Raw genomic sequence first — 23,016 nt, 5'->3', positions numbered from 1 at the left:
CAGAACTATTCTGTGATTTGTTAAATAGCGATTTTGTTTGGAATGTATGTGTACTCGTACATATCTTTTATTTGAATTTATATCTATATCTGTACATGTAAACCAACTGCCCCTTACACATGACCACATGAACCCACCCCTCCTGCCATTCCAATAAGGTACTGTCTGAAACAGCCGCTTCCCATGTTCTTCTTTGTCCGTCCTCGGAACTTGTCCTGGTGGCCAATGAATTCCATCAGGAGATGGGGCAACCTGGGGGTAGAATCTGCCGCACGTGCTCTAGCAACTTGCAGCTCCATCCCTTCTGATAGATCACGTCCCTGTCGAGAGGAATATGATGGGGAGGAGGATAGTGATGAGGTTTGATCTTCGGTTGATCCCTCAGCATGAACAAAAGGCAAGGCAAAGTCAAGACGGGCAGCAAACAGCTCATCGGAAATCTATGTGAAAGGGCGGATTGGGTCAGAATGGAAATTTAGAATGCTAGAACATCTGTCACAGTCTTTGATTGGATGTTGAGCTTTCATGAATTCATTAGTAAATTGAATTGCCACAACAGAGCAATTCATTTTTTTGTCATGCATTTGTACTGTAACATTTAAACTCAATTTGCGTAGCTTTTCAGATATTTAAATGCAATATGTGGAATTTTCTCAAAATACCCCCCTCTTAACAAAATAGTTTTATCATTAATTACCATTGATATCAATTATATTGATAACTTATTAGTTACACACATGCTCTAATAAACCATGCAGGTTGTAAGTGATATCCATAAAAGCACTCACCTGAGAATTGAGTTGTTTGGATCTGACCAGTGGCGAGGAGAGGATTAAAAAGAGCAAAAGATAAGAAAATAGACATGCTGAGGAAGAGGAAGAGGTAGATGGAGCCATCGCTGCCTCAGGGAAGAGGAAGAAACCCTCTGGCAGGATACAAACTTCGAGAAGTAAACCCCTGGGTCAAATTCAAAATAATCTTCAGCGCAAATGTATGTCTTGATTGTTGCATGTGACTGACAAGTTGGCTCCCAAACTGGACTCTGTAAAAATAGCCAGAGGTAGGCTAGTTTTCTAGCAAAGTTCCAGTGATTTTATAGATCATCAGATGACGTCATGTAGGCACATATCTTGAATGCCACTCCAGCTGTTACATGCATCTTAACCAGGAAACTTGTGAGTGGTTTATGCATCACTATTATATGATGTCAGGGGGGAACTAAATAAGCCAATCAGGGTAATACCCAATACCTGACATTAATTTACAAGTTCTGTGCGTTATTCAGGGAGACTTTAAAGGGATATACAGAGCATAAAGCACAGCATCCTCTGAAAAAGAGATTTTTTTGTAGGTACATATCCATCACAGTGGGTCATTTTTATTCACAGGTCCAGCTCAAGAAATGATGAATGAGCTAAAGTAAAGCAGTGGGGAATCTAAGAGATTAAGCAACAGGAGGCACAGCATTATGAAAGAAAGGTCCAGTCTTTCTGACATGGCACTCTTAATTAACTTAGTCATTACGCTAATTAGCAGAGTAAATGAATCATGAATGATGTATTTATACAGTGGTGGTGCTCAATGTGGGTTTCTCACATTGAATAAACCCATCAGTAGGGGCTTTGGTGCTTTCTTTTCCCAGGACAAAGAACTTGACCTAATCTTACAGCGTTATTAAAACCTTGATTCTGGGTGATGCTAGCAGTCATAAGATGCGCTCCTCAGAACCAGCGTTATAACAGACATAAATTAGTTCTGTTTCAGTGTCAAAGTATTTAGGTGGATCAAAAATGTTGGCAATTCTGGGATGCTATGTTAAAATAAAATGCTTAAATGATTTGAAAAGAGAATGCTTATCTGCATTATTACATTTTATTAGATTTTTCACAGCCTCAGATGACAGAGGCACAAGGTAATTAAATAGTATGATTTAAAAGTCGACAGGCACAGAAATTCTCGGGAGACGCTTCCTGCTTAATTTGATGACTTTTAAGACTAGGCAGACATATGAGAAGGCTCAGTTGATCTTGGGGTGACGGTAGTCTTTGCCAGCAAACTTTGCTTCATCACCCAGCTCCTCTTCAATGCTAAGGAGAACAGAATTAGCAAAGGTCATTTGCCACACTCTCCAGGAAATAATCTAACATTACTTAAATATAAGCCTACAAGGGGATTTCCTGGGAGCTCACCGCATTAACTGGTTGTACTTTGCAAGACGTTCTGACCTACAGGGGGCACCAGTCTTGATCTGTAAAAGAGGGAGTGCCCAGATATCAAACAGGAACAGAGCTGTAACAAGAGAATCCAAATGTGTGTATTCAGAGAGCAAGCATACCTGCCCAGTGCACAAGCCGACCACCAGATCAGCGATGAATGTGTCCTCTGTCTCCCCTGAGCGATGGCTGACCATCACACCCCAGCCATTGGACTGAGCCAGTTTGCACCTGTGGGGAAACACATCCAAACAACAGTCTCACCCTGATGAATTTACATGTGCACAAACGGCCCTAACCATCATGGCAGCCACAATCAAATGGGACTCTGTGGCCAGATCACTCACGCCTTGATGGATTCCGTGACGGTGCCGATCTGGTTGACTTTGAGCAGCAGGCAGTTGCAGGCTTTTTTCTCCACAGCCTGCTGGATGCGCTTTGGGTTGGTCACCGTCAGGTCATCCCCGACCACCTGGATGTCCACGGATTCTGTGAATGCTGACCAGTTTTCCCAGTCGTCCTGGTCAAAGGGGTCCTCAATGGACTGCACTGCACAGCAGAAGAGTAAATCATTATGGTATATCTAATGCTGTAAACAGTGTGTGTAGACGTGTGCGCTAGATACTTCATGAACAATGATGTTTGAAGAAGACCTTTGCTGTGTGAATGTGATGGTATGACTATATGAGAGCCAGACCTGGATACTTCTCGATGAAACCTTTATACAGGTCTCCCAGTTGTTGTCCAGTGATGTGGCGTTTCGGGTCATCTGGGGACTTGAAGTCCAGGTCATACTTCCCATTCTTGTAGAACTCTGAGGCTGCTACATCCATGCCGATAATGATTTTATCAGTGTAGCCAGCCGTTTCTATGGCAGATTTCAGGAGCTCCAAAGCTACAGACCACAGCATGACAAGACCATAGGTAAGATAAAAAACATGGTGGTACTCTACTGACACTCCAATACCACCAGTGTTTTTGAGTAAGAGGTGGATTAGCCAAATACACACAGGCCAACGACAACACAATAAAATCCCAAACTAAACAATGATGACTGAATTAGTAGCTGAAGTAAGAGGTCAAAGGACAGATTCCGATGAACCCACCCTCGTTGTTCTCTAGGATGTTGGGAGCAAAGCCACCCTCATCTCCCACGTTGGTAGCATCTTTGCCATATTTGCCCTTGATGACACTCTTCAGGTTGTGGTAGACTTCTGCGCCTATGCGCATGGCCTCTCGGAAATTAGCCGCTCCCACTGGCAGGATCATAAACTCCTGCATGGCGAGCTTGTTACCAGCATGGGAGCCGCCATTAATGACATTAAAGGCCTTGGCAGGAAAGGCGATCAGAAAGGACATCGATAAAAGGGAAAAAGTAGGTATGAGTGTCAGAACAGGGAAAGTAATGGAGGAAACGTTGCAATTTTGACAGCTACCGTGCAGTAAACATGTTGTGATATGTGCTCCGCTCTATGCGAGAAAATGGGATTATCCAGCCGGACACTTCTGGTTAAAACAGTAACTTCATGTCATGTGACCCTGTTGTCACGGGTAACAAGTTTACAGGCACAGGTAGAATGACATCTTTGTGTCCAGCCAGGTCAGCGATGTGGCGGTAGAGTGGCACACCTTTCTCGGCTGCTCCTGCCTTGCACACCGCCAGAGAAATGCCCAAGAGGGCATTAGCACCAAACTGAGCTGAAAGAAGGACATTTTGCATGACACTTAGAGATGCACTGAGGCAATTTCTGGGAAGATATCTCTAAAGTGCTGAGGCGCTCACATTTATTTTCTGTGCCATCCAGGTCAAGCATGATTTTATCAATCTTCTCCTGTTCAACCACATATAGCTTCTGTAAGGGGAGAGAAGGGCAGAAAGAGAAGTAGTCATGGTGATACTGCATGAATCTCAGGGTTGAAATGCTTTAATGCCAATTTATTATGCCTGACCTCCTTCAATAATCTGGGAGCGATGTCATTATTAACATGGTCAACTGCTTTCTGTACACCTGTGCAAAACGAAGAAATTTCAGTTGATGAATGACAGTTCACTTGATGTATTTCCAAAACTATAGCATAGGCATATACATAGCACAGTCGACCAGAAATCAATTAGCATTACCATTTGCTGAACGTCACCTATGTAGTGTATTGATATGAATATATCCAATTAAACACCTCCAGTAAAAAAAAAACTCTAGCACATGTAGTTCTCTTCAGTCATCAAATTTGAATCATTTTCAACAATTTAGTTGTGCTTCAGTTACTCACCAGATACAACGTGAAAGTAAAATCTCAGAATAGCGCTGACCTGGATGCTCTAGTCTAGACATTGGTTAGCTTCCTATTGTGGCAGGCGGTCCGACCTCTCACCTTTGCCCAGGTAACGGCCCTTCACTCCATCTCTCATCTCCAGAGCCTCATGGACGCCGGTGGAGGCCCCGCTGGGCACCGCAGCACGGAACCGACCTGAGGGCAGGGACACGCATCGCCTGTTTGTGTGACAGTGCTTGGGGATGGTCACCTTCGACATGCAATGCACACACAAAACATGTGGAAAAGTGTGCACATCCCAGTCAAGTACAGGCAAAAGTGAATACGATACACACACTTATAATGTATGCTTCCGTGTTGTGTTCTGACCTCTTGACCTGAGCTTGAATGGTCACAACATTGTAATAAAATATGGAAACACAAGGTATAATCTGTGGGCGTTTTTTCTTGGTCAGCTATTATATACACAATGAAGTGCTTACTCCTTCACTCACTTAGGAAGTGACTGTAGCTTTCGACCAGCAAAGATACTGAATAACTGTCTAGGAAGTTTGTTGGGAGATACGCACCAATGTGCATATATACATATCCAGTGTGTGTGTGTGCTACCTCTAGGTGTATAAAGGTCCACCTCTACGGTGGGGTTTCCTCTGGAGTCGAGAATCTCACGCGCATGGATCTTTGCGATGGACATACTGGCTGAAAATCAATGGTGGCAGAAGAGAAAACCAGAAAAAATATAAGAAACAAGGAAAGCACACGCATTGCCCTTCTGATACCTTTCCAAAGTTGTTTATGTTTCATGACAGTTTATGTTTCACGTAAACAAAGTTAAATGTTTAATGTTTATCATCTTTATGTTTCCAAAGCCTTGACAGTGCCATTTAAGATATTGTAGCACTATGTCCTTGTTATTTTAGTCCTCAATGTCTTCTTTCATTCTCATTGATCTCTACAACTTGTTAACCAATAGCCACAATGACCACTGTTAAATAACTAAGGAAGGAAGACTGTGGGTCGGACCAGGAAGTGTGATGTGATTGGCTGAGTCTACACTGGCGGACTATAAATAGAAACACTGCCCCCATCACACCAGACTTCCTAATCCCCATTCAAGTTAAAGTATGAGCCCACTGAGGATAACATGCACATTATACTTATGCAGATAGATCTGTACCCACACATATGTAATTAAAGCATGGACAACTTTTGAAAAACTATTCCTAATTCCTATATATAAGTTCTTTCTCAGTAACAGTATTTGGCCCACCTCAGTTTCTTAATCCTTCTATTTCTTGATATCATCGTACCATGTGAAGTGTGTGGAAATGTAATACTCAGCGACATGACTAAGTCTCTCCCCTGCGGCCAGGCCTCCTTCTATTACCATACTCGCATACAGTAGATTCTGTGGAGAGCTGCCTTGACAGAGTCACATGCCAAACGCTATGTGAAAGAACACCAAGTCCGAGAGATACTCTCTCAGGAGCTATATACAAAAAAAACGTATGGGTTGGCAAGCAAAGGCAAAGCAGTCTGTGGCTGTGTTACCTAAAAAAAAATGTCCCCCAATTAACAAGTGTGATTCACAGGATCAAATCTGCTTAAGGTTCCTTCCTGACTAACAGGGAGTTTTTTCTTGCCCGTGTTGCCAATGTGCTTGCACTAAGGGGGTTCAGGCTCTGGGCTCTGTAAAGCGCCTAGAGACAATTGTATTGTTATGGCGCTATATAAATAAAATTGAATAAAAAAAATGTGCTGTAATACTCCCATGGCAAAAGGTATGCAAATATTTGCTCCATAACATTCAGTGATGTATCTCTCTCCCAGTGTGTCCAACTGAGGCACTGGACATACAGTGACCTTTTATGGCTCACGTAGTCCTTCACTTTAGCCCCCAACCGCCACATACAAGTCCAACCCACATGACACTCCGTACAAACCTCCACCACCCAGGGGGAATTCAGCCAAAATACCACATCCCTCCAGCATTAGGTAACCAGTCATCTTGGGTTCATCCCTCCGGCATTAGCGAACTAGTCATCCTGACTTGGGTCAGAAGGCTGTCTGTTGCTCAGTTAGCTCTCACCATCTCCCATGCTGGTCTTAATAGAGTACATTTACCCTCCTTGTGCTCAAACACACAAACACAAAGGGCCTTTACTTTCCCGTCCTGTAAACACGTTGCCCATTATATGTCCGCTTACAGCGAAGGCTGTTGCTCATGTGTGTAATCGTCCAGTTCAGTCTCCCCTCCGGGATAGAGCCTGTGTTTTCCAACACTTGACACTAAAAGCAGTTTGCTTTTATATTTCACTAAACATTCAGTGATCAGTCAATGGTGCATTTTTTTTATAGCAAACCTACAAAACAGACTAGTTTTTCCAACATAGAGAAGACTCATCACATATCCCTGAGACTCATTCATCTACCCTAAAGCAGGAACCAAACCAGTGAATGTTTTATTTTTAGCATTAAATACATCATTATGTGCACATGAAGTATGCACCTATAAAAAAAATAACCCTAATAAAACAACAAAAGCCTATAAAAATGAAGTGCCTTTACCTGTGTGGAGCTGGGCTTTGTGTCAAGGAGACTGTACCCGGACTACTTTGGTGCAGCTATTTGAAACACCCCCTTCATGTCAGTCACCCCACATGGAAATGATCTTAAGGACAGCCCAACATCTCCAACTATCTCCATAATCATAACAAGTAATAAACAGCTGCTAGTAGACAGCACTTATATAATAGCTGTCACCATTTTTTTTTTTAAAAACTCCATTTACTTTATACTTTGTAATTTCTAAATTTAAATTACAAAGTGACACCACGTGCCCCTTAAATATTAAGAAGGGTGAGGATGTCCCTGGCCGATACCAAGACACTGGAAAGGTCTGAGATCAGGGATCATACTGAGTAGTTATGCAAGATAATACTGAGTGGCAGTTTTAATCTGAAAAGGCACACTGACTTATTCCTCCATTCCATTGCACAGCTGTAGGGAGCGACTTAAAAAAAAAAAAACTTATTTTGTTTTGCATATCACAGAAAAACAATAATAAATTATCAATAGAAACACCTGAAGTTGCAGCCGCTGACATAAAACTACACCTGGCAAATAACAAAATAAAGACAAACGGCAAATTTAGGTAAAATTGTTTTGTTTTTTTATGGCACAAAGGTAAAGAAATTACATCCCCTAAAGAAAAAATGTCAGCAAAGTTAGGCATCAAAGATACACAAACATTGATCTCACATGGTAAATGAAAAAAAAATGGTTATAACAAAAACTTGGTCCCCACTCTGGGTATGGTTATTATCCTACAGATACCTGGCTGTTATTTATGTTATACAACTGTGCTTTGATTTCCTTTTAATGACATCTCACATCTTCACCTTCAACAAGGTATGAACTTTGACAGGAAACTCTAATTAAAAAATATATACTTACAGACAAAAATCAATTCACAAAGATCAATTTGAGTAGAAACTACACACATTCAAGTCGCTGAGTTGCTGATGATAATTTTCAATGGGCAACTGATTATGGAGGGTACACTACTGCCTCTAAATCAACTGTGAAACCAGGCACAACTTCATTACAAGTTTATAAGATGTGCTTTGAGGCAGAAACAAGGATTTAAAACAAAGAACTGTACTATAGCAGATACTTGAGAAATTAGTTTATATATGGACATGTGACCTATACACTGACAAAAAGACCATTAAAACACAGTATATGACCAAAAAAAAAAGCATCTATGTTATTAGTGTCCTGACGAATAAACTATTCACACACAGAGTAAATGTGTGTGGTGTGTGTATGTGTGTGTGTGTGTGTGTTGAGTGTGTAAAATGAACATAAAATCGTATTGAGAGTCCCTTAAGATGTCAACATTCTATCACTTAAAAAAGGAAATCTAGATGTTATCCAAAAGACACTCAGTCAAAAGGAGAGAGGGGGAATAAAAGACAGAGACCGAGCGGAAAGAGAGAAGAGGGTGAAGTGGAGCGAGAGAGAGACGGAGGTCTGGTATGTGCACCCACTCCTCTGGTGGAGGACCCACACACTCGTTCAGCCCAACTCAACTCTTACGCTTCGAGGTTTGACATCCAGACAAGAACACAAACCATGGTTCAGACGGAGTCACATTACAACACCAAACCACAGTATTAGAAAGAACAGAATGCAATGACAGTTACTGCAATTATAATCAAATAAAAAAAAAATACAGTTGCAAATCACCAGCGGAATAATGGCGACGTGTTTTCATAAGCGGGGCTGAACCATTACAAACATATTCCAGCTCTTGGGGGTGCACTAAACTTTAAGGGGGAGCAAGACGATACAATTGCACATACTGCGTCGGAAAGAGAGTCATGTTCGTGGACACATATAAACTGGCCACCCGTCCATATTGCACTAGATGCACACGTGTGTGTGTGTGTGTGTGTGTGTGTAGGGTTGACTAAGAGCGAGAGAAGCCGTGTTTGGAGACTAATGGTGTTAAAATGACACCTTAGTATTTCACACATGATTTCATACATGATCATTGAAAAGGAAAAAAAAAAGATCAGGTTTTACGCAGAAAGCCTACGCCAGGGGTTAGATTTGATTCTCATTTCGACTCATTTTGAAATTCTTCATTTGTTAATGTTCCCCTTTACAAAGCGACAAGCCATAGAATAAACGGACAGTTGACAGCTTTAACGCCATCAACGTCAGCCCATTACGACAGTCTATGACAGACAGTATTTCAGGGTCTCAACCACAGGGTTAAATTACATCTTTAAAAAAATCTCTTTCTTTTTTTTTGCCTTGCAGATATTTCCACACAACCCCATAAAAACGAGACCAACTAGGGCTACTCCGATAAAAGGGGCTGTTTAATAGCGCTCCTCCGTGCGGGTCAAGTCTCTCAGACTCCTACCGCGCCGTTGCCGATGAGCTGGGCCGTGTCGTCGTCCGACGGGTGCTCGCCCTCGGCGCCCGAGTCAGACTCCTCATCGGGCGAGTAGTAGCCGTCGTAGCCCAGGAGCGGCGAGTCGCGCTGCGGCGTGTGTGCCAGGCACTGGGCGGTGGTGACCGTGGTGACGGCGGTGACCGTGGCGACGGTGGAGGCGTAGGTGGTGGTGGGGCTGCCGGCGAGCGGGGAGGCTGGGTTGGAGGGGCGCAGCAGCGGGGTGCGCTCAGAGCTGGCCTCGTCGAAGGTGGCCGTGGTGTTGCCGCCGCCCTCCTCGTCGGTGCGCGAGCCGCCGTCCGAGTCGGAGTCGGACGTCTCGGAGCACGCGGGGTTGGGTCGGGTCACCCGCTGCTTGCACACGGGGCACGTCTTCTTAGTCTGCGTGAGCCAGGGATCCACGCACTTGCAGTGGTAGGCTGGAGAGACAAGGGGGTTTCACACAATCAGGACAATCACCTCAAACAACTACAAGCAGTCCTACACACAGGCACTGTGAAACAGGATGCCGTTACCCTTGGAGACACAGAACCATCGCTTTGCTATTCAAGCGTTCTAGCAGCTCTGTGCCAAAGCTACAGGAGACCCTTAACACTGCGGTTTAAGGCCATTACATAACATGCACTGATTTTCAATTCGGAGTTTTAATTCTTCTGAAAAGCAGCGGATTACTTAAAACAAACAAATGTTTATCAAAGGGGCTCTTACACAAACACGCACACACACACGCACACACACACACACTTACCATGTGAGCAAGGCAAAACTCGTAGCTTGTCACCTTCCTCATAATCGTCCAAGCAAATGGCGCACACATCATATTCATCACCTGATGGGGAATAATTCAAGTTATGTTTACAGTGACGTGCGTATGAAAACTGTCAGTCAAAGACACTCTTTGGGTAATAAGGCCTTTCAAGCTCGTAAGCCTTTTCACTTTAGAGGCCTATTACCCAACACATTACATAACCGGCTCACACAGACACTAACACCAAACACTGACAATCCACTTTGAACAGATCGCATGTCTACCACTCGACAGCGATCTAGAATAACTGGAAAGATGTCTCCACCAGGAGGTTTTTAATCTTAACACCTGCTGATTCAGCGAATCCATTTCCCTAAAAACATAGCACAGGGGAAACAGCTGCCTGGCCTCAGCATGTCACTGCAGGAACTAGATGACTAGGCAACAAATCCACAATCACAAATGCAACACAAAACCCTGCGGCTGCCGCAGTTTTGTTATACTGCAATCAAACTATTCACTTTTTCACATTTAAAAGACTTATACACATATGATCACCGGTACAGTATAGACTTAGAGAGTACACTTCAGAAAGCCAGTCATCTAGAGGAAAAGTGGTTATAGACTGAGATACTCAGACCTGACTGATAGGGATAGTCTAGAAGGCTGGCTGGGCTATGGAGTCTCATCAGTAGCAGAGTTTCGTGGTAATTACTAGGGATGGGCATTCGATTAAATTGTCTTAATCGATCGTCGGGAGAATTAACGATCGATTTTCGATTAATCATTAATATTTTTATATTAAAATTCACTATTTATAGGCTATATTAAAATGCAGTGAAAATAGAAAAAACACAGCGTGTTTCCTCATTGAGATATTTATTACAAGATGAACAACTCTTGCGGCAGTTAAACTTACAAGATGGACAACTCTTGTGGCAGTTAAACGGGATCCGTTCAATGGTTACACTTGAAAATATGCGCTGCTGTACTCTTAAGCAGCGGAGCCGACAGCTAGAAGCCGGTGCTCATAAACACAACTGACCTTCGTTTTTTTTTTCTCTCTAACTAATTAATCTCACATTTTGAAATTCATTCATCTAGATTCATCGTGATTAAAAGTTTGTTTTCTTCTAAAGACTAAATCTTATAAATTAACGAGTAATAACTTCAGACAGCGTGTATTTTAGACACTGTTGTTTAATTGTATTTTTTTCGTGATCTCTCGCCATCAGCCAAGGAATGTATGCGAGACACAATGGTGCCCCTCGACGGTAAATCGTAAGAATTGTCCCCTGAAGCAATTCGAATCACCTCAGTCAGCCCACCGTCTTCAACTATGTTGATGGGCCGACAGTCACCCGCAACCTAAACTGCTACAGCGTTGGTAACCTTTTCACGGACTGGTCTAGTTAATTTCCTAGAGAAGTCGTGGTTGGCGACCATCTAACCTGGGACTGCTTTCTGTCGGGTGCTTTGCATTAAGGTGATAACTTAAACACGAGCTGCTTCTGTGATAGCTACATTCAGCTTGACAAATGCTACATACAACTTTAGTTTTGTCGATTGTTCTGTCATTTTGCCTCTTAAACAGAAACTTTCCGCCCAACAATCCCTCAGCTCTCTCCATCTTCAACTACCGTCTCGGTCTCTTCAATCTAACTGACTGCAGACAAGGGGCGGTTTCGTGCCATGGGTCAACGCGCACCGGAAGTAAACAAAGTTGCGTTAACTGCGTTCAAATATTTGATTGCATTAATCTCCGCCACAATAATCTCATAGAATAACGCGTTAACTTTGACAGCCCTAAAATAAATAAATTACACGCACACTTCGCAACAGAACATATTTTAATCGATGAAAAAATTATTTCATCGAGGAAATTCTTAATGATCAATTAATCGATCGTCGATTAATTATGCCCATCCCTAGTAATTACATTATCAGCCTTCTTTAAATTCAATTGCTTTTCTTGACAAAGAGCCGGTCTGATTTAAACTGACATTTAGCTTGTATTCAAATGTTTTCTCTCTCGTCTCCATTTCAGGTGTCATGATCTGTATGAGGATGTGCAAGCCCCACCTTTGCTGAACTTGTGAATAGGTATCTTCTTCAGCTGTTCCTTAGACAGCCTGTTCTTTCTCAGCCTCTTCCTATACTGGACACAGCGCACAACCTGGACCAATAGGATGCAAGGGGCAAAAAAATGTGTTACCATGGCAACAATAAACCTGGCCATATATTTGCACATGCACAGAGGGCTCTACTCAAATCCACATGCCGATTGGAAGGGAGAACAGCCAGGCAGAATGTTACTGGCATCACTGTGTTTTAAATCGGAAATATGTCCGATAAAAGAGATGTAGGTATACAGTAGCTTCATTATGGACAATACCTTTCCCATATTTCGTGTTCGATCAAAAATCGGCTACATAAAGAAGAGTGGAGAACCAGAAACACATATTTGTAGGGTCAGTAGGCTAACAAATACTGTACTATTGTTCTGGCAAAGGGTGGAAAGACACAGCTGTTTAGGCCAGGTTTCAAACCGACTCTGCCTTGCGTCTCTTTTAACCTAAAAGCCAAATGTCTCAAAGACTCTTGCATCTGTTAAGAGGAAGCATGTACTAAATGTGGCCCATTCTTTAAACCTGTAGTAGTTCTGCAAACTGCCAGAAGGTGGTAAAGCAAGCAAACACGCACACACACACACACACACACAACTGAAACGCAGATTGTCCACTCACCAGGATGATGACCATAACAAGGATGATCATGCCAACCACTCCAGTGAAGGGGATGAGATAGTAAGCGAGTGGGAAGGGGAAATCTGGCTTCAGGATGACATAGGCCCTGGACACCAAATACAGACACATCAGTTTCTTCATGTGCCCATTGTCCACAAAAACTACAACGCCTGGCTCACATATCTCGAGGAGCAACAGAACCAGAACTGCAGCAGTCATCACCAGCTCAAGGATCGCATTAGCATCAGTCAGATGGAACCATATACCCAAAGTGCTGTACATTTTGAAAAACGGAATTCATGAATAGGACTGGAGCTGCTGAGAGAGGAGCTGTGGTTGGTGGAGGAGAAGGCAGCTGGTATTTTACAGAAAGGGATTCTGCCCACCTAAATGTCCACCTTTCTCTCCATTGTAATTTCTACATTGGAATATGGAAAGTCAGTGAATGCAAGTGAGAACTCAATTCATAGAGTCATCCTTAACTATGAGGTCACTGGGCATTAGTTTCCATGGCAATAATTATTAAGTTGAACAAACAATGTATAGAAGCACAAATAAAGTGTTTGAGTATTGCCTTTCCACTGATTATCTTAAACTCACTTGAAATATATAGAAGAGTACAAACGAGGTTCAACAAGTATAAAGACAGAGTTACATTCAGATTAACATTACTGGTATAACACTGACAGATCAGAACTAGAATATGCATTTCCTGAAGGAAATACCAGTGCATGAAATGCAAAAGTTAAGAAAGGAAGAAGAAAGGAAAGAAGAGTGAACAAAAGTGAAAGAAGAAAAGAAAGAAGAGTGAACAAGAGTGGCTATGGATAAAGACAGTAAAGAGAGTGAAAACGGAAAAGTTTGAAAGAAGAGAAAATGGACTGAAGTAGAGAGATGGAGTGTGAGAAAGAGGAGTTGGAGAGGGATAGAAAAAAAAACAAGTGGATGGAGGTTCTACAGAGAGAGAGAATGAGTGAAAAGAGGAAGGAGATGTTAGAATGATCGATGGATAAAGTGGAAAATATAGACATGGTATGGAGGAAGTAAAGGAAATGGAAGGGAGGATAAAGACAAGTCAAGTCAAAGAAGGCTGACAAAGTTGAAAAAAGTGTAGGAATTGATGGGCAGAGTAATTGAAAGAAGAAAGGATAGAAGAGTGAACATGAGTGGCTATGGATAAAGAGATAAAGAGAGAGTGAAGAGGGAAAATATTGAAAGAAGAGGAAATGGAGTGAAGCAGAGAGATGAAGTGTGAGGGAGGATAGAGGACTGAGAGAGATAAAGAGAAAGATAGAGAGAAAAAGAAGCAGAGTATGGAAGGTGTCTCTTAATATTCCTAGTTATACAGTTGAATGGAGAGGGACAGAGAGAAGAGGAGCCTTGGAACCTTGGCGCAGGTGTCAGTGAAGCACAGGTGCAAGCCAGTTTAATGACCCTATTATGATGTCATAATGGCCCAATGTAAGTCAATAGGAAAATTTGTATTAGTTTTTCTTTAATATCTTAAAAAGTATAAAGTTTAGAAAAGTGTCCTTTACAAGACCTACGCGACAAAGTTCGAACGAAGTTTCTAAGTTAAGCGGTTCGAGCTGAATTAAGCGCAGAAGTTCGGTACAAAGAATAATAATAAGATGAAGAATAAGAAACCACCGAATAACAATACAGGGCATTTCATGCACTGTAATAACTACAATGTTTAGACAAATGTAAAGGTGAACAGCTGGACAATAACATGGACATAATACAACAGGCCCAATCAGCACTCAGCATTTTCATTAGCACATTGTGACAAATTAGCCCAACACTGCTCTGTTTTAGTTTGTTTCGATCAAAGACAGAACTTAAATACATTCAGATATACAATTCAAAACAAAAATAAAAATACAGTGAGAGAACTATGCCCACTGCCATGACGGGTTCAACTGTTACTTTAAGAAAAACAGCATTTAGTGCGAAAGAGTCGGAACTGAAACCAGACTTTAGACTCTCATAAGCCACTGGCGGAGGGCCATAAAGGGTGGGAATCATTGCCATGAAAAATGCAAATAAAGGGTAGATTACCATTCCAAGTAGCGCTGAATGTGGGACAATGCTAATCTAAGGCAGGACATGCTAAGGAGGACATACTAATCTGAGACAGGTGACATGTGAATGATATGACATTATTCTACCCCTCTGGGGCTTCTATTAGATCTTATCTATTCATTTCGACACCATACTTGAATGCACTGTACACAGCAATCTTACTGCGCTGTAGGACAGACCACAGTTGAGAAACTGTAATGATGGTCCATCCAGCAATATTGTGGGATTTACGTTAGAATGTGCTTCAAGGGTCTACAAAGGGTGAGTGGAAGAGGGGAACATGGGACTGAGAAACTCACCCCTTCTCCGGAATGATGAAGTTTCGAAAGACCTGGGAGGCATAGTAGCTGGTGAAGACGGAGGGGATCTCGATCTCCTCTGCGATGGTAACTACAAAGGAAGAGACAGTAACAGGTCACATCTCAGTCTTATCAACATACAAGCATACATGTCAGAACCTGCAACCTAGTCCCTATGGACACGCGAGAAAGTAAACTAAATTGAGGCAAACGCTGTAGAATCCAGTGTTGACTTTGCCTCACCATTACTGAAGTTCATGTTGAGTAGTGTGTCAGAGTACATGTTGTGGACAATGGCTCCACTGAAGCCAGCCTGCTGAGCGTGCAGCACCTGAGGGGATGCATGGCTACAATTAAACCTACCCACCACGCATAAAAACAGGCTCGGTACAAAATGATCTACAAGGGTATGCTTTGGCTTCAAGTCTTATCTTGTCTACTTCACAAAGATATTCATTGAAAAGGGGTGACTTCACACAATCTTCATCAATACGGGCAATGTTTACTCAAAGTCACAAAGAGACATACAAATCACAGGCTGCTTCGGGGCTGTGCAGTGTAACAGTAAGTGAGAATCTTCACTGACCTTAATGTCAAAGTTGCAGTCAAAGCGGCGGATGAGGACGATGTATTTAGTTAGGTTGGCCTCGCCAGGAGTTAGCGGTGGAGGGGGAGGTTCAATGGGTATGCAGGCATTTTGAGGACGGGCCTCCACCAAAACACCCTGAGTAAATGTGTGGAACAGAGGAGAGAGAGAGACAGAGAGACAGAGAGAGAGAGAAAGAAACAAAGGTTAAGGATAATACACATGTACAATTAGCATAAGCATGAAGAACACATGTGTAGAGGAAGGAGGCTGGAGCATAGAACTGACTAATTCTAACAGTTTCTTACCATAAGACCGTCTATCGGCAAGAGGCCACCAAACAGAGCAGGTCGGTCCTCAAATGACATGGGGGTCATATTGCTGTAGTGCTGTAAGGATAAAAGGTTATAGAATTTGTTATTAAAAACACAACATTCATAGCATTAAAAACAGGGAGTCTACAGGTAAAATTAGTATAAAGAACACACATCCAGAAATAATTAAAAAATGTTACACAGAATAACACAAATAATACCAGGTGATTCACATGTTAACCCAGCAGACATCTGGTTTAAGTCTTTATGTGGATGGCATTGGCCTTTGAGCACACTGAAATAGTAGGCCCTGAAATGTGACCATAAATAACTCACCGCGTAGATATAGGCGTGTGAAGGACAGGGTGCATGCAAGAAGCACAGGGCAAGGGCCAGGACTTCAAGAGGGGTCCTCATGCCCAAAGGGCCCAGACACAGCATCCCGACTCTGGGATGGGGACGGGCTCACCCTGACAATGAACAGAGGACATCAGCTCCAGATGAGTTCCTTTACAAACATCACCATCAGAACAATTAAATCAAGCCCTGAATTTTGAAGAATTCCTCTAAAGGATTCATATATATTCTCTTGGTTAATTTCCACTTTTGGTCAGATGCACTTGGTCATCCTCCTGGCACAAGATACGTGAGAGTAATAACTCTTCTACAATAAGTGATAACTGAGCAAGTGATTATGCTATCCTGCCACTGATTCTATTTCAGTCCGAGAGATAAGACTGTGTGACTGCAAGACACTACTGCCTGAGGGACGGAGTCAAGGATTAAGTAGTTCACATGATCCCAGAAGAAAGCAAACCGTTCGTCCCATTTTTAGTCCACCAGTTGTAAATGAAAGTACAGTTGCAGTGCACTACATGCGATGAGGGAGTACAACAAAGACTCGCCCGATACCCGCTAAACAAACGGCTTTATTTTTCAAGACACGTTTCAAGAATTCACCTTGTTACGAGAACTTGGATATATTAAGTTCGTCCAGTCTTTCTTGTAGTGACACATCTGAGTCTCTAACACACAAACAAATAATGCAAGACGGCCTCTAAAATACCACCACTGTATCTAGACTAAAGCAAATAACGATCGCTCTGTTGATCTTGTTCTTATCTCGAAAGAAGGACTCTCTGATCTACGCACACACAAACAGGTTTTCCTAGTCATTGTTCCCTTGGCTTAATTTACGGATGTCGGATGAATATCAGAGACTAGCAAGAGTACGAGACGATCGAATTTGAACAATAATTTACACCAATTCAGGCACATCGATAAAACAGACACTGTAACCAACAATACATTTTGAATGTCTCCATTTACACACTCTACCTTTAACTTTACACCAGCTAGGGTTGCAACAGCAATCAATAATACAACAATACAAAGTTAACCTCGTTGTCAAGGGGTTCACAAATAGCTCATGTCCACAGGACAAATATATTTTTTCCCTTGACAGCAGATGTTAGGGACATTTCACAACCATAAATGACCAATACGTATTTGGTAAACCAGACTTGCTCATTAGTGTTGTTTAGCGTAGTTCCCATAAACTAACATTAGCTGGCGAGCTAGCTGTTGTCGACTGGTAAACCCCCACAAGCTAACGTTTGCTACTAAAGCGACAGCTAACTGGTCTGATAGCTAACAATTGAGAAGCTAACACCAACAAAACACTGACGTGAACTGACTAGCTAGTTGGCTAACCTTCAGGAAGACCAGCTGGGTTTACATCTTCGATTCTTTCAAAACATTCAACACAGTTAGAATGGCAAAAACTGATACTTACTTGGGCTAAGTTATTGTCTGAGTGACAAACGTTTTGGAGTTGTATGGAAAGGGAGTCGAGGGGTAAACGTTAACGTTAGCTATCGCTAAATGAACTAGATTAGCTGATCGACGTGAGCTAACGACCGTTAAAGCGACGTTTGTCAACAAAAATTAACTTTGTTTGCGTACAGGCAATTTATCGTTTTGTCGCCTGAAGATGTTAACTGTCAAGACCATCAACTACATTGTAGATTTAGAACTCCCTGTTCGTATCACTCCTGCCGTGTTTACGCTTCTTTGCCAAAGCCAATTTCATTGAAAATATCGCGTGACTTGACCTAACGAAAATGCTTCAATAATCTACAATAAACATCCGGTTTCGCAAATCTCTTCTCCAACATTGATGTATAAAAGTCCGTCATGATATCCACTGCAGATATATCCACTGTCATGGGATTCAACTGTTTTAGGGATGGTCATGTAATATCGATGAATTGATTGAAATGTGACATCATAAGTCTCAATCTGCCCAAGCAGGCACACAATTATCCATTTTACATCTGTATTCTTCTGATTGCTATTGCGTGTTTTCTTTTCCGAACTTCTCTCCATATGTATTGTGGTCATAAGATCACCTTTTCACTTCGCATAGAAAACAAATTAGGTCATCTGATGTCCTCCTGATGATAAACGATCATTATAAAAGTTTACATTTACTCATAAAATAATATATTAAACAACAAAATCAAATTAAAATGTTGTCTAATATTTTGAAACATGATGTGTATTCATTTTAAAACTTACACTGAAAAGTAATGGTATGCTTATTGAAGCAAGCTTCACATTACAAGAGTCCATAGATCTGAGCTACCGGAAACACAATAAGGACCTGATCTTTCTGTAAACATGCTCTTCAGTTTTGTGATGAGCACAGACACATAGAGACACACTATGTGAACTTGATGCTGAAAACAATACGGTTTCTACATTGCAGATGAAATATGCAAATGCAGGCTTTAGAGTGAATATGAAGGTCACATTGAAAATCTCAAAGCAGAGATCACCTCTCAAGGCATGTGTCAGTATTACAGACACAAACGACTTCCAGAAAGAGCCCGATTACAGAAGGAGCAATCACTTTAATGATATTGTAAAAATTGGATTTGACAGAATTTGTAGGGTTCCTGAGGCCAATTCTGATAGGGCTCAATAAAAAGAAAAATCATAGGACATAGAAATGTTACATCTTACAAAGTGTAATGGACTGTAACAGCATTATTTATTTCTGACAAGAACAGCTCGAATCAATAATTAAAAACAAACTGCACACTTCAACCCCAACCCCCCACCCCACCCCACCCTGTCCCCCACCCCCACCCGACCCGAGAGATGAACTACAGAATGACTGTATGATACACAGTTTCACAACTCCAATAATCCTGCAAGCCTGTGGCATTTTATACACAAATACTTTCCAGGGCATGTACACAATAGCTAAAAGAGGTGTACAGACCAGGTTAAAACTAGAAGAGACACTGAAGCGTGCACAGTACTCATCAGGGTCTCAGCTTCGTCACCGGATGACTAAACACAGTGTAGAAGAGCAGAGCAGATAATCATTTAGTGCACCCAGAAATTCTGGAAAAGTGGATGGAAAGGCACTCCTGCTTATACCACTGCCTTCAAATAATGACATTTGATTGCATAAAATGGCTTGTGTACATCTTTCTATCCGTAGGTTAACACTGTACAGAAATGTTATTTTAAAATGATACCAAGAGTTAATCTCTAAGGTCTGCAGAACTCCTATTTGAACACGCATATACACACACACACACGCACACACACACACACACACACGCACGCACGCACACACACAAACACTCCCTCACGCTCACAGACTGGCATGGCTACTGCCTGCCCCAGTGTCCTCATCTTTCTTCTGTCTTTCTTGGCCCTGATCTCGTTCATGGCCTCCTCGATAGAGCGGGTGTCCCTTTTGTTTGCCACAGGTACTGAAAGAGAAACAGAGCCAGGTGAGAAAAAACTAAGCAGGACTACAGGTGTGCATGTACGCGTGACTACGCTGAGAGAACCTCTCACAACCTGTAACGCACCGGTACATTTTCAAGAAAAAACAGAGGGACAAAGAAGTTGCAAAGCTGCATGTGGATGCGATTGGCCTCTAGTTAGACAAAATGTCACCAGGGTTTTCTCTGAGTGACAATGTGAAGTTGCACCATGTAATTATGGTATATTTTAACCTGATTCAGTCCTTCAGTCTTGACTGACTGACCACAGAGAGCAGAGATGTAAATAGACCAGATCTCCCACTCCGAGATCTCCTAAGAGCCAATCACACACATCCTCCAGTTGTTTGTTAAACAGCACTGGCTTGGTGTCCGCACCTGGTTCTATACCAACTTCCAGATCGAATTTCTTCAGCATAGTGTGTTCTTGGGAGTCAGTGTGCAAATACACAGCAAGATTGTTACACAGATCAGAACCTCAAACTCACCACAGCCATATGACAGATTGGCCTGAAGTGTGTGTGCAGCATCTTTGGCAGACGAAGTACCAATCAAATGGCTGTATTTATCCCTGTAATTTGAACTGGGAGACACAGGCCTTTTTACTGAGCGGCTGGCGGACTCTTCCTCCAATGCAGCAAGTTCCTGGAAAAAAAGATGACAAAATCAGAATCATCAACTGTGTAATAAATATGATTATGTATAATTAACTAAGGTTATTTCAGATTTTCACCATTTCATCATCTCCTTGGTGATTGCAAGGTTGTTCATTTGTTTAGTAATTTCTTCATGAACTATCCAGACCATTCATAACAAAATACCAGTGTTAACAATATAGCCTTATTTTTAAAATGCATTTTTGCACAGTGTGCTGACTGAACTTACCTTTAATCGACGTTTCTGCTCAGCTTTTTGGGGATTCCATTCCTCTCCTTTTCTGTAAGCTTCTAGTTCTTCATCTGATGGAGCAAACTCCTGCACAGAAATCAACCACAAAAAAAAGGCCATACTAAATCAAGTCAGATTCGTTCATTCAGATTATAATATGTTATAGAATTGTGCAGGCTCAGACACAATCTTCCATCTAAATTTTTTTTTTATGAAACCACACTATCCACATTAACCATGATGGGCAGGCACAACTGATAAAATGTCAAACTAATATTTTTTTCTAAACTAAGGACTAGATTGCAGGGCTGTGCTGTGTTGTGTTTTGATGTTTCACATGTGAACAACAACAAAAAGAAAGACACGTACCTTCTTAAACAACATGACGTATCTGCTTTCCTCATCCTCTCCGAAAGAAAAGGAAGTCAAACCTGCCACCTCGGCAACGTCATGGCTGAGGACAAATAAAAAACATATGAGCACCACCCAGACATCCATTCTACCACAACAATCATTAGGATATTCTCCGCCATTATTCTACATTACATTTACATTTAGTCATTAAGCAGACGCTTTTGTCCAAAGCGACGTACAAGGGAGAGAACATTCAAGCTACGAACAATGGAGACCTAGTGTAACAATAAATACTATTTTACATAAGAAAAAGAAAAAAAAAGTGCAGGAATGTAACTGCTGTAAGTGCAAGTTAAGTACAAGTAGAAGTGCAAGTTTAGGAAGGGAGGGGATCTCTGAAGAGTTGGGTCTTCAAGAGCTTCTTAAAGGTAGAGAGGGACGCCCCTGCTCTGGTAGTGCTAGGCAGCTTGTTCCACCAACGTGGAACTACGAATGAGAATAGTCTAGATTGCCGTACTTGCACAGACGGCAGTGCTAAACGGCGCTCATTAGACGACAAGCATCCTGGGGGTAACATTTGCATTTACATCATCATAAATGCACAATTACTTAGTAATCTATAGAAGGATCAGGCTAAGTAGTGGAGAAAACAAAACAATGCTTAGAATGCCTTTCTCACTGGCTACAAAGAAGTTGGTTCTTTTGAAAACAGTCTATTTACTTTCATCTAATGACATGACTTATGGGTAAATGAATGCGAGGCCTGAGGGGAGGGCCGTAAGCCATGGCATCGGCAGGACCGGACTTACAGGATACTCCTCTCAATCTTTCCCATGGGCGCATACTTCTTTTTCTGTACGTCACTGTCCTGAATAAAGTCAGAGACTTCTTTCTCCATCTGATAGATCAAGGGTAGAAGAGAATGGTTTATGATCACAAATACAATTAGGTTGCAGGTTTGAATGATCAGAAAAAAAATGTGATTGTTTGTTTACCTTTTTTCTAAAATCATTTTTCTTTCTCCGCTCATCCTCTTGCATTTTTTTCAGTCTAGCAGCTTGCTCTATTGAAGAGAATTTCGAGGTTGGTTAGTTCATCACACGCCTTTACGTTTTATTATAAATTAATATTTCATATAGTAAAAACTTTATACAGAAAATTCATGAAGCACATTCTTTAGATGGTTGGCACATTTTCACGGAGCTTCTCGCTGGTGATGTTTTGACGGCAGTAAGAGCAACATTGACCAATGAGAGATTACTTCAGAAGCGACGCGATTGCCTAGCAGAACGACGTCTGTTACGTGACTGCAGGACACAATGCTGCAGAAAGGGGACGATGGCGGGTAACTCTGTGCGCACTGAGGTTAATAGAAGAAATGATTGCGTTCCGTTTGTTCGGGCCATATTATAGCATCAACAAAACACAATGTAGCCGGATATTGAATGGTAATGTTAATACCTCTTGCTTTTCGTCGGCTTTCCTTGTCGCCAACAGTTGGAGGTTTCTCCATGGAGCTTAGGATCGAGCCCAAGAGGTCAGCCATCTTGAATTGAATGCCTATACCGGAAATACGTCTCTTAAACGCACGCGAGGGAACACCCACAATACGTCAGACCCCTGTCCCACGCCCGAGTGGTAGTGGTGGGGAAATTAGTCGTAAACATTATGTCAGTAAATGTAGGTGGGTAGGTACAATATAACTAGCATGTCTACACACAAATGAATCCACATAA

At 41.9% G+C, this 23,016-nt stretch overlaps 3 protein-coding genes across 4 annotated transcripts; all 3 read right to left on the bottom strand.

Moving 5' to 3' along the window:
- Positions 1-1,852: 1,852 nt before the first annotated feature.
- Positions 1,853-5,540, bottom strand: LOC105906673 (beta-enolase). The gene is made up of 11 exons (XM_012834858.3): positions 5,097-5,540; positions 4,587-4,682; positions 4,164-4,222; positions 3,997-4,066; positions 3,778-3,911; positions 3,320-3,542; positions 2,911-3,108; positions 2,561-2,762; positions 2,336-2,444; positions 2,190-2,248; positions 1,853-2,087 (listed from the first exon to the last, which is right to left on the bottom strand). The coding sequence occupies exons 1-11, from the start codon at positions 5,179-5,181 to the stop codon at positions 2,018-2,020; spliced, it is 1,305 nt and encodes a 434-aa protein (XP_012690312.1). The 5' UTR covers positions 5,182-5,540; the 3' UTR covers positions 1,853-2,017.
- Positions 5,541-7,636: 2,096 nt separating this feature from the next.
- On the bottom strand, positions 7,637-18,466 carry rnf167 (ring finger protein 167). 2 transcript variants are annotated; one of them, XM_031572500.2, is made up of 10 exons: positions 18,028-18,466; positions 16,569-16,702; positions 16,227-16,307; positions 15,919-16,056; positions 15,576-15,663; positions 15,333-15,423; positions 12,949-13,054; positions 12,284-12,383; positions 10,202-10,282; positions 7,637-9,872 (listed from the first exon to the last, which is right to left on the bottom strand). In XM_031572500.2, exons 2-10 carry the CDS (start codon positions 16,671-16,673, stop codon positions 9,412-9,414), a joined length of 1,251 nt encoding a protein of 416 aa, XP_031428360.1. In that variant the 5' UTR covers positions 16,674-16,702; positions 18,028-18,466; the 3' UTR covers positions 7,637-9,411. The 2 variants fall into 2 exon arrangements, with proteins under 2 accessions (XP_031428360.1, XP_012690311.2); XM_012834857.3 differs by having other exon boundaries at positions 12,284-12,377; positions 18,028-18,464.
- Positions 18,467-19,838: 1,372 nt separating this feature from the next.
- Positions 19,839-22,876, bottom strand: spag7 (sperm associated antigen 7). Its single transcript, XM_012834859.3, is given in 8 exon segments — positions 19,839-19,958; positions 19,961-20,023; positions 20,527-20,683; positions 20,924-21,013; positions 21,296-21,380; positions 22,090-22,178; positions 22,276-22,343; positions 22,742-22,876. Coding segments are annotated over 8 exon segments (693 nt in total). The 5' UTR covers positions 22,827-22,876; the 3' UTR covers positions 19,839-19,902.
- Positions 22,877-23,016: the final 140 nt, after the last annotated feature.

Source organism: Clupea harengus, chromosome 8 (assembly GCF_900700415.2).
Source record: "Clupea harengus chromosome 8, Ch_v2.0.2, whole genome shotgun sequence".
Lineage (NCBI taxonomy): Eukaryota > Metazoa > Chordata > Actinopteri > Clupeiformes > Clupeidae > Clupea > Clupea harengus.
Note: the sequence above shows the minus strand (reverse complement) of the source record. Positions and strands in the feature narration are given on the sequence as shown.